At 31.4% G+C, this 12,140-nt stretch overlaps 2 protein-coding genes and 1 pseudogene across 2 annotated transcripts in view; 1 reads left to right on the top strand and 2 right to left on the bottom strand.

The window, feature by feature from the left end:
* The window catches only part of LOC106293446 (calmodulin-like protein 11), a 5,579-nt gene extending 3,887 nt beyond the window's left edge, over window positions 1-1,692 (bottom strand). The window contains exons 1-2 of the mRNA XM_013729123.1: window positions 1,375-1,692; window positions 1,175-1,255 (exon numbers count right to left, since the gene is read on the bottom strand). Coding sequence (XP_013584577.1) covers window positions 1,175-1,255; window positions 1,375-1,623 — 330 coding nt within the window. The 5' untranslated portion in view covers window positions 1,624-1,692. The remainder of the gene's footprint in view (window positions 1-1,174; window positions 1,256-1,374) is intronic.
* A 3,668-nt stretch (window positions 1,693-5,360) lies between these two features.
* Window positions 5,361-6,316, bottom strand: LOC106344971 (annotated as a pseudogene).
* A 2,751-nt stretch (window positions 6,317-9,067) lies between these two features.
* On the top strand, window positions 9,068-9,646 carry LOC106344970. Its single transcript, XM_013784254.1, has one exon. It carries the CDS (start codon window positions 9,068-9,070, stop codon window positions 9,644-9,646), a length of 579 nt encoding a protein of 192 aa, XP_013639708.1.
* Window positions 9,647-12,140: the final 2,494 nt, after the last annotated feature.

Below are 12,140 nucleotides of genomic sequence, written 5' to 3'. Positions count from 1 at the left end.
ATCAGGCTTTGTTACTACCTTTGCAGGGGGAGCTGTTTCCTGGCAATCGAAACTACAAAAGTGTGTTGCCTTATCCACCACGGAAGCAGAATACATCGCAGCAACGGAAGCATGCAAGGAGATGCTATGGATGAAGAATTTCTTGCTTGAGTTAGGAGTAAAACAAGAAAAGTACAACATGCTATGTGACAACCAAAGTGCTATTCACCTAGCAAAGAATCCAACATTTCACTCTCGCTCGAAGCACATCGACATTCGGCATCATTGGATTCGAGAAGTTCTTGAAGAGAAGCTTCTACATCTCAACAAGGTACACACCGATGAAAACTGGTCAGACTTTATGACCAAGGTATTACCGATCAAGAAGTTTGAAGATTGCTGCAAAGGCACGGGAATGGCAATGGTTTCGGGCTGAATCGGGAAGGGGGAGATTTGTTGGGTTTTCCCTCATTAGCCCAAGAATAATAATTAATCAAGTTATAACCCAAGAGCCCAAGAAGAAGAGATATGTAGAAAAAAATGGAGAAGGATGAAGAAGTGTGTAGAAGAAGAGAGAAAGTTATGGAGTTAGATATTTTGAAATAAATAATAATTTAGAGAAATCTAGAACTTGTTGGAGTATGCTCCTCCACTTGTATAAATAGGGGTGCTTGGCACCATTTGTAATCATCCCACATCAAGAAAACAAAGAGAGAAAATATTTGTAAGAGAGAGTTCTCAAAACAAAATCTTTGTAAACCCTTTCCAAAATTATAAAGAGTCTTCTTCTTAAATCTTTTAGTTGTCTAATCCCATCTTCATCTCATCGATATTGGGTAATTTTCCCAACAAAAAGATCCTATGTTCCTAACCATGATTTATAGCTGGATTTCTCCTATATAGGAGTAAAACCTACTTTAGACATTGAATTATTAGATACCAAAACAATCAGTCGTAATTGTATATGGATCATCGATGTCTTCAATCATTGAATTTAATAAAACATAATGAGACCGCAAGTACAGAGTCTTCTGCAATGCGCAACGGAGTACATCGAATTGATCTTTACTCTATAATACTTGATCAACGAAAATCTAACTACGATTAAATATATAAGGATCGATAGATATGCTTAACAAAAATAGGAAACATTAATTCGATTAAGAGAGGAAAGCGTGATAAGTTATATGCTAACCTTACTAGCAGAGATGTAACCATTTTGGTCTTTGTCAAACACTTTGAATGCTTCTTTCAGCTCCTCATCTGCATCAGTTTCCTACCAAAATGTCAAAAAAAAAAGTCAATAAACAAATACCAAAACCTCAATATGATTATTATCTAAGTTTAGCAAAAAGAAAAAGATTACTGATCTAATTTCATATAATTAATGTAAACCTGGATTTTGCCGCCCATGAGGTTGAGGAACTCAGAGAATTCGATGGTGCCGTTACCATCGGAGTCGATCTCATTGATCATGTCTCGAAGCTCTTGTTCGGTTGGATTCTGATCCAACGAGCGGATCACAGTAGCAAGTTCATCAGCAGTGATGCAACCATCCCCATCTTTGTCGAACAGACAAAAGGCCTCTTTAAACTCCATTATCTGTTCTTGCGTCAGTTCCAGTTGTTGTTTTGTCTCATCCATAATAAAACTGTTCTTTTGAGAGTGAGAATGAGGCAGAGAGAGAAGAGCAAATGTAATGCTTCAAAGTGCTTCAACTCTCGTTCTGCACTTCTGATTTCCTATTTGTACAAGTCTTTGTTTTAGACTTTCCTGCTTTGGACTCGTTCACTTTTCCACTTTTTTTTTGTCTTTATTTAAATTTCAAATAATTTATTTGGAATTTGAATTCCAATCCATGATTCAAGATTTTATTTCCTTAAAAAGTTTTAAATACGAATGAGTCAGGTGGGATATTTTTAGGTTAACTACAATGAACTGATTGTGAAACCTTTTTTAAAACTCTGTTTTAGCGTTTAAAAATCACACATATTAGAAAAATATAAGTTTTATGCATAATTTTATTGACATGAAGATTAGCATCACGTCAATTTTCTCTGGAGTTATATGTTTTTTCATACTATATTAATCGCTTTAGTTCCCAGAAACGAGTAAACCATCGAAACATCAAAGCAAATTTAAGGGATTATATGTCCAGTCCTAAAACAAATCATAGAATACAATGACTAACATAAAGCGTAGATGGTTGTCTGAATTATGTAATTCGTAACACTAAATGGAATGTATACAATATGTTCGTAATGTATACAGTATGTTCGTAACAAAAAAGGGATATATGTGTAGTAAAATACTTATAATATAACCAAGTGGTGGTAGCCTAGTGACACTATCTTGGTGCTTGTTGTGTATCCACATCAATTATGGGTTCGATTCTTCCTATGAACTAAATTATCATCACTTTGCTAGTTTGGGTTTGGGATTCGGCCTAAATAGTTTACACGCTGGATCGTAACAGATGACAACAACGACAAGTCGGAATAGTTTCGATTCACGGTGGTTTCTCGGAGGTCCTCTCCCTTTCTCTTCTCTGCGATTTGGTTATGCTCTGTTGTGGTGGCCTCCATGGGAGCTTGGTGGTCCCGGTGTCTCGTCGGGGACTTTGGCTTATGCGCTCAGTTTGAGGACGGCGGGATCTACGAGTGGTCTCGTGATGGAGGAGCAATCTTTGGGGATGGCGGGTTCCTCGAGATGAGTCTTCCTCTGATGCGGTCTCTTCTCGACTCAGAGGTGACGGTGGAATTGTACGCGGTTTCATCGGATCTGTGAATCGGCGACCATACAAGGTAGATACGGTGGTTAGGGTTTCGGGGTTCAAGTCTTCTTAGATCCGGCATTGTGGCCGCGGGTCTCCTCCGACGGGGTCTCGATGACGGTTACAGAACGGTGGCTGGTTTGGACACATGGCCGACGCAAAATCACGACTACTGGATTGGTTGACCTCCTGTGTTCATCTGAACTGAAGCTCTACTTCACTTGACTTATTTCCCTCACTTAATTCCTTTAACTCTCTTATTTTTTACTTTATCTTTGTTTTAAGCCTGATTCCCTACAGCCTATTGCCGATGTTTCACATACCGGAGACGGTTGTACTGTTCTTATTCCCGATTTTTTTGGTTGATATTTAATTTATATATAATTATTAAAAAATATGAAATTATAGATCAATCACTTGGGTCGTGTTCCTTTGGAAAAAATCAGTTTTACCATAAGTTTTATACATTTAAAAAAAAAATTACAGTTAAAGGTAATCATTTTATTAGTACTTCAAATTTAGGATAAAAACTAAGGGGGGAACTAAGTTAACTCTTTTAAATCATTTATAAATTTATGAAAATATTTATAATTTTTTATAGAAGTTTATAAATTCAACCTCACACCCTAAAGACTAAATTCTAAACAATAATAACTAAATCCTAAATTTATATATTATAATATTTTTAATTAAATGTATTTAAAAAAAAATAACCAACTTAAATTATTTTAATCAATTTCTTACCTTTTTTGTGTTTAATATGTTTTTCTTTTGTCTTTAGCATAGTCGTCCATATTGAACAAGAAAACACATTCCAGCCCAATCAAATTACTACCGATCCTTTACGTCATAGATCCACCAAACATTACTAGTACTAAAATAGAAAGAATAAAAATATATATTTACCTATGTTACATGGAATGGTACACATAGAAGGGGAATTATATGAAAGAACATAAACAAAGTAAAAAAAACATTAGGAAAGTGGATACGTGTTAGAAAGCATATAGCAACGTATATATATTAAAAATATTCGTAAGACTTATGACTAAAAATTATATTTCAAATAAAAAGTAAAAAATCACTTATTCATTTTTAATAATTGTATAATCATTCAGTTCATATTATAATTACAAAATACTAACAAACTAAATCTATAAAAAAATGTTGTCTTATTAATCTAATATCTCACAAATAATTGATAAAATATATTATTTGAATATATATGCAAGAGCTTCTATAAAAAAAACTATTGTGCACAAATTTAATTTAAAATTTTAGTTTTAATACTTTTATATTTTTATTCTCTCTATTTTAATACTAGTAATTTTTATATTTTATTTAAAATAAAAACATAACGTTATATTTCTTAATTATTTATGACATTGGTTTTTTAAATGGGAGTGCGGTTTCAAAATGAAAATGTAATTTTCCACCGTGTTTTTAAAGAGATTATTTTAGAAGTGTTTTGGAAAAAAAAAATTCGAAGTTTTCATAAGCTTCTTATTCCAAATCCGTTTTCGGAAGGGAAAGCAGATATTTGATGAAAATTCCGTGCTACTTAGGTTCATATTTCATATTTTGGAAAACAAAAATACAAATTGGTTATTTAAAGAATACTCTACTTACATGATATGACTAATATTTTAGTATGCTTATTCATTAATGTCTAATTAGTTTATAAATTGTATCGCTGTATATATATCTGGTGAGCAGGTATATATTAAAACTGAATTGAAACTGTGCGAACCTATACAAAATACGTATTGCTTTATTGATTATGTAAGAAAAATATGTGTACGAATTGGATTTGATCTATGACATGTTAGCTGTGTGGTTCAAAGGTGTTACAAAGGTAATGTGATAATCTATATTTTAGAACAAAATGGTAATATATAAATTCATTGTATACGTAGAGTAGATAAAGACCACTTTATTACAAAAAAGAAGAAGAAGATAAAGACCACTTTAGGGAAAAAACAATTAAAGACCAGACTCAGAAGCAACCAATCAAATACCATTACATTACATAGTGACGATGCATGCTTAAATCTTGTTGACTAAGCTGAATTGACCTTGCCGGAATCATCATAAGGATCTTAATCAATCATTAAGAAACAAAAAACTGAATCTAAGGACATCTCCGATGGTGCATCAAAACGAAGGAAAACATAAAAAAATGATGAAAATCCATATTTCATTTTGAGGGGAAAAATAAAATAAAAATATTATTCTTTCAAATCTGAGAGAACACTATTCACAACCTCATTTTGATGTCAAGATTTTTTTTATTTACATAATGGTCATTTACTTTTTGACAATCTTTATTTTATGCATAAACAAAACATTAACATTAAACATAACTTTTATAACATTATATCTAATATGTATATACTGATTAAATTTCTTAAAATATAATTACCAATAATTAGTTATTAAAATATAATTTATAATTTATAATTTTATAAATTATAAAATATAATTAAAAGAAAAGAAAATAGAAAAAAATACCATTAACCAATACAAAGTTAAGAAAACAACAAACTTAATCCAACATGTAACAATTCTAAACATAAGACAAACTTAATATAATATTGATTAAAATAACTTAATAATCAGGTAGATTATTTCTAGATCCACCAAGATCACTAAAATATTGATTGAATGTGGTAGATGCATGAGGAGTTCCTTGATCTTGGTGTTGTGTATCCATTTTCTGTAACATCTGTGTTTGTTCAGTTTGGACATATGCACGAATATTTGAATCTTGAATGGAAGCTAAATCTCGAAATAAAATTTTGTTCTCTTCCTTTAGTTCTTTTAAGGCATAATTCCGACTCTGAATCTCCAAGTGGTGTTCCCCTTGTGTAGTTGTCTTTCTAGTTGCTCCAAAAGTCGTTTGTTTCCTTCTTCTAAGGTATTGATGACGATAGATGTTTGATCATCACATTTTTTTTTAACTTAGCCTTTTTCACTCCAATTGGTCTCTGAGATGAAACCCCACCAGTAACATCTTCCCTGTCATCTAAATTTAGAGAAAATGAAGACAAACTTGGAGATGCTTGTGTAGCAGAATCATGAGTATGATTTTTAGATTCAGAAGATGTATATCCAAAACCACACGGATTTCTCACTTGTCTAGCATGAGAGCCTTGATCTTGAAATTTCTTAATTTTTTTAATAATATTCCAAACATGATCAAACTTCCAACCTGATTTGCATTTTGGATCTTCCATCAGCATCTCTTTGGCCTGATTAAACTGCACAATATTTTAAGCTAATGATTATTTATTCAAATAAAACATGAAAAATTACAAGTAATATATTATAACTTACAATATCATTATTTGAAGCACCACTTGGACGCCTATTTTCGCATTGTCTGATGCATGCATGTACTTTTTTTGTTGCTTTTTCATTAGTCTGAACACAACCTTGGATGGATCTTCTTGAACGTTCACTCCAATTTTCATTTTTCTCATTCTCGTAGGTTTCTACCAAACGAGATCAGAACTGATCAGATGTTTGATAAGCACATGTGATTGGATCTTGAGAAATTTGCATATAAACTTGACATATAAGTCTATCTTCTTCTTGGTTATATCCGCATGTACGGAGTGGCATTTTGTAGATAGGTATAAAATTTTATGAAATGTTATAGTGTTGCGAATGAAAACAATAGGTCATGTGATGCTATTTATAGATTTATATTCCTTGAATGAAAATAATATGTCAGTGTAATGAACAACATTTTTTGCATGATTAGACAATACAAAGAAAAGTGATTCCAAATTTTTTATATTTTTTTACCAATTGTCAGCAGATATGATAACACAATACAAATAATTTAAGAATACAAAAAGTAATTATAAAGTTCTTACACTTCTCTACAAATTCAGCTGATTTGATAACACAATAAGAATAATTCAAATAATTTTTCACTAGCAAACATATTTTGACAAGATAAAACAATACAAAGAAAAATGATTCCAAATTTTTCACACTTCTCTACAAAGTTTCAGCTGATTTGAAAACACAATAAAAATAATTTAAATAAAATTTTGACTAACATATATAATGTGACAAGATCAGAATACAAAAAGTAATTATATAGTTCTTACACTTCTCAACAAATTCAGTTGATTTAATAACACAATAAGAATAATTCAAATAATTTTTCACTAGAAAATATATTACGACAAGATAAGATAATACAAAGAAAGTGATTCCAAAGTTCTCACACTTTTCTACAAAGTTCAAGCTGATTTGAAACACAATAAAAATAATTCATACAAAATTTTCACTAGCATACATATTGTGATAAGATAAGATAAGACAATACAAAAAGTAGGGAAGATGACCTATTTCCACACCAGAACTATCATATAGTAACAAATATACACAATCTTTTAGTTTCGTCGTAATTGCACACCACTTAAGTATAACGACCTATTTTCACACACCATAAAAGTTCGAAACTCGTTTCCACGCGCACTAAAATTTGGTTTGGTTTTAATGGTTTATGAGATAAACCGATAGTAAACCAGTTCGTATCGATTGATAGTGGTATAACCTGACCCAAACGAAGATCCTACTAGGGATCCATTTAAACCCGACCCCAAACCATTTTAAAAGCCCCAAAATCGATTTCAATCCTTTAAAACCCTAAAATCTAAAAATTCAGAAAGTGTATTTGTATGTATGTGTTAGTTTGTTGGTTCAAAATCATAATTGACTTAAAATAATTGAGTAAATACATAAGAAAAAGAAGTAGATTTGGTCAAGAATCGTGAAAAGAAAAAAACTGAAGCGGAGGTTAGGGATTCCTGGAAATATTGGCGAGGAAGAAGATGAGGACGTTTACGTCATTTTACATTAGTTAAAGACAGAAGGAAAAAAAAGTTGCTCCATCCTGGATTCGAACTCGGAATGTTAAGCGGTTACAGGAGCACATAAACCAATGGACTATGCTTGATTCTTGTGTTTCCACTTCATATAATAATATATATACTAAAATACACAAAACTAATGAGAAACAGCCATAGATATAGCTTGATCCAGATTCGAAGAGAAACATAGGTGAATCGAAGACGTTGTAAGGCTCCCAAACTTTGATTGAAGGTCCGATCGTGAGGGTCCCAACACGGTTCTTCTTCTGTTCAGTCCGCATTAACGCCTTCATCTTCTTCCTCTTTGATTTCTGTTTCACTCTACATTCACATCAGTCCATGACTCCATTATCGTTTCTGCAAAACAGAGAGACACAGAGTCAATAGTAGAGAGAGACAGAGAGACAACACACTAATGAGAGAGAGATAGAGGCAGAGAATTGTGAAATTACCTGATTGAAGCCAAGCAGAGGAGCAACAACGTGGAGGAGCAACGACACGAAAGAGAAAGAGGATTTAATTGTATTGGGTTGATTTAATCTGGTTTATATTCTCTACTTGGGTCAAAATCGGGTCGTTTTGTTTTAGTTAAGTTAGCCAGTGGTTAAGTTTTGGGTTTAAGGAAGGCCAACCAACTTTAAACCGCTATTTGTCGGTATTGGTTCATCTTTTAAAGTTTAGGGAGAAATAAGTTTCGAACTTTTATTGCATGTGGAAATAGGTTGTTATACAGAAATGGTGTGCAATTATGACGATGTTGAAAGATTGTGTACATTTGTTACTATATGATAGTTCTGGTGTGGAAATAGGTCGTCTTCCCCAAAAAGTAATATAAAGTTCTTACACTTCTCTTCAAAATTCAGCTGATTTTTAACACATTAAACATAATTTAAAATTTTATTTTTCTCAATCTATTATGACAAGATTAGACAAATACAAAGAAAAGTGATTCTAAAGTTCTCATAATTTTAAAGTTATTTGTAACAAAACTAGATAAAAAAATAATAAATAAATTTGAAGAGGTTTCACATTATTTTTATAAATACTACAACTTTTATATGTTTTGTAGACATAAGAAAAACTCAACCAGTATTTACTACTTGGCTCTTCCTTTATTTCTTTCAAAAAATGAATTTCGGTTTTACAAATCTACCGTCTTCTTTTTCAGACGATGATGATGAAAAATATGGAAATAATCAATAATCTCGACCACGAAAAACAAGTGATACGTCGTGCTATCGCCAAAAACAACTTGATAATACATCATCTTCTCAACCACCAAAGCAATCAAGCAATCTATGGTGGCTCAGTTCTTGGTCGTTCTTTCATCCACCGCGACTGAGAAAGTGCACATATTAGATTGTTCAACGATTTCTTCTCAGACACTTCGAGATACAATGAAGATATATTTCGTAGGAGATATCATATGTATCGTTCCTTATTTCTTCGTGTTGTTAATGCTGTTGAAAGTCATGACAACTACTTTCAACAACGAAGAGACACAACAAACCGACTTGGATTATCATCTCTTCAGAAAATAACACTTGTGTTTTGGATGCTAGCATATCGTGTACCAGTAGATGCTGCAGACAAGTACATCAAGATAGGCGAGTCAACAACAATAGAGAGCATGAAAAGATTTTGTCGAGCCATAGTGGAGATATTTTCAGGACAGTACTTATGGTCTCCTACACCGAATGACGTTGCCAGGCTTCTCTACATTGGTGAAAAACGAGGTTTTCCAGGAATGCTTGGGAGCTTGGATTGCATGCATTGGAAGTGGAAAAATTGTCCTACAGCGTGGGCAGGACAATATGCAGGCCATAGCGGATCACCAACTATTATTCTTGAAGCCGTAGCAGATTATGATTTTTGGATATTGCATGCATATTTTGGTATGCCAGGCACCAATAATGATATCAGTGTGTTGGAATCTTCTCATCTTTTCTCCAATCTTGTTCAAGGTATTGCTCCTCCTGCTCAGTACGTCATTCAAGGAAAATAATATAGTATGGGTTATTATTTGGCTGATGGAATATATCCAAAATGGTCTACCATAGTGCAAACTATTCAAGAGCCAGTAGGTCCTAAAAATAAATATTTTGCTATGCAACAAGAAGCATGCAGAAAAGATGTGGAACGTGATTTTGGAGTTCTCCAATCACGTTTTGCTATTGTGAAAGGACCCGTTCGTTTTTGGAAAAAAGATGTGATTCATGACATAATGTTTACTTGTGTAATTTTACACAACATGATAATTGAATATGAGCGTGATCTCGATGCACCAATTATAGTTAGATGAGAAGTTTCACCTCCGGAAGTTGAAATATCTGAATACGAAACTACCCGATTTTTTGAGTCGGTGTAGACAAATCAAGGATAAAGAAGCTCATTTCTCTCTTCGAAATGCTTCGATTGATCATTTGTGGGAAAAATATAGTAATAGTATTGTTTAAGTAAAATTTTACTATTATCTTGTATGTTGTTATGTACCTTTATTAATGTAATAAATATTTGCTTTTTATAAGTTAATATTTGGTTAAATTATATAATTTAAAAATAAGTGAGTATAATCTAAAATCTTATGAAATAAAAGGTGTTATTTGCAAAAAATAAAAAGTTGAAGAATGAATATAATAATAATTGAGGGAGAAAATGAAGGGAACCACTGGAGCAAATCACAACCTCATTTTGAGTTTACTTCATTTTGAGAGAAAAAATGAGGGAAACCATCGGAGATGGTCTAATGCGTAAGATTGATTAAAAAGTCAGAACATAGCGCTGGATAAAATCGAATACACACACACAGAATATATTCTCTTGAACAAATTTTTCAAAACCCCCGTACAAAAGAGATAAATTTATTTAACCAAGGAAAAATGATTGATGACTACATAAAGTATTCGTCATCACATGGCTAACCATGCAAACTAAACTAATATATATCTAGCTACACGAAGATATGTTATGCATGACAACATCCCTCAACTTAACGATGTTATGTATTTAACATCATAAGTTTAATTTGTTCATTCAAAGACTGATGTAGATGTCAAAGACCTTTTAAATATCTTTTTCATCAATTAAAATATAACTGACCCGACCGTAATTAAACTAAATGATATTGTAACACACGCTTTAAAAGCGTAAGAATATGTATAACAATATCTAATTTACAAAATCAATATGTTTTAATACTTTTTGATAAGTAGTGTTTTAACATTTTTATTTTAATGTATTTGAAAAAATATATAATTATACTATTTTATTTATATTAAATATGAAAGTTATATAAGATATTACGTAATTTTGTTTTTTAATTATTTAATCTGTTTTCTTATGAAATTGTAATAAAATTTCTGTAATTCGTTTGATTAATTATGTGATATATACTTACTTGATACATTTTTAAATTGATGCAATTTTTGTTTATGAAAATATAAATAAAATAATTCAATAGTTTAATTAATTTTATATTAAACAAATAAAATGTTAGAGTCAGTGAATTGACATGAAATAAATTTTATGATAAAAATGATCAAAGAAGTATATATCACACAATTAATCAAATGAATTACAGAAATTATATTAAAATTTCATAAGAAAACTTATTAAATAATTAAAAAACAAAATTACATAATATCTTATATAACTTTCATATTTAGTTAAATTACCGTGAGCTACATCATATTTAAATTGATAAAACGGGAATTTTAAATGGTCTTTGACATCCGCGTCAATTTTTAGATGAATGAAATTAAACTCGTGATGTTAACTACGTGATATCATTAAGTTGAGGGATATTGACATGCATAATATATACTTTGTGTAGCTAGATATACATTAGTTTAGTTTGAATGGTAAGTCATGTGATAGCCAATAGTCAACAATCATTTTTTTCTTTAATCAATTAACTGTGTAAATAGTATAGATAATAATCCATAAATCCTGGACTTAAGGTTTTTTTTTTTTGATAACCTTGGTGTGATCCCAAAGACTATCTAGGCCCAAGAACTAATCATCAAGAGGCTCATAGAAGTTCATGTTTTCTTGCCACTTAAGGCGTCTATAGGTGGCCAAGAGGAATCGAAACCAGAGCGGAAACTCCAGCTGGAACCCCTTTACCACTAGGCGAAGACCACTTAGTTAAAATAATTAATTACTAAATTCTGGACGTCAGTAAATCGTTTTTATACATAGTAAGTTTAATTTCATGCCGAGCCATGCAAACACTTATTACTAACATAAGACCCTCTCCAATGTATTTCTCTATTTTTTCCTCTATAATAGAGGTGAGTTTCTCTCCAATGTATTCCTCTATTTTTTCCTCTAAAAAGGAATATTCTTGAAAGATTCTTTTTTTATTTTACATTTTACACCTCTAACTTGTAAATGTTGAAAATTAACATATTCATTATACTTTTTGAAATTTTTTCATAATATTGCAAAAATATTTAAATTAAACATTTTATTACAAAAATACATTAGACAAAAAAAAA

This window comes from Brassica oleracea, chromosome C5 (genome assembly GCF_000695525.1).
Source record: "Brassica oleracea var. oleracea cultivar TO1000 chromosome C5, BOL, whole genome shotgun sequence".
Taxonomy (NCBI): Eukaryota; Viridiplantae; Streptophyta; class Magnoliopsida; order Brassicales; family Brassicaceae; genus Brassica; species Brassica oleracea.
This window is presented reverse-complemented; position numbering and strand designations above follow the sequence as displayed.

Coding starts and splice junctions, on each gene's coding strand:
- LOC106344970 (XM_013784254.1), top strand. CDS start 9,068: ATGTATCGTTCCTTATTTCTTCGTGTTGTTAATGCTGTTGAAAGTCAT.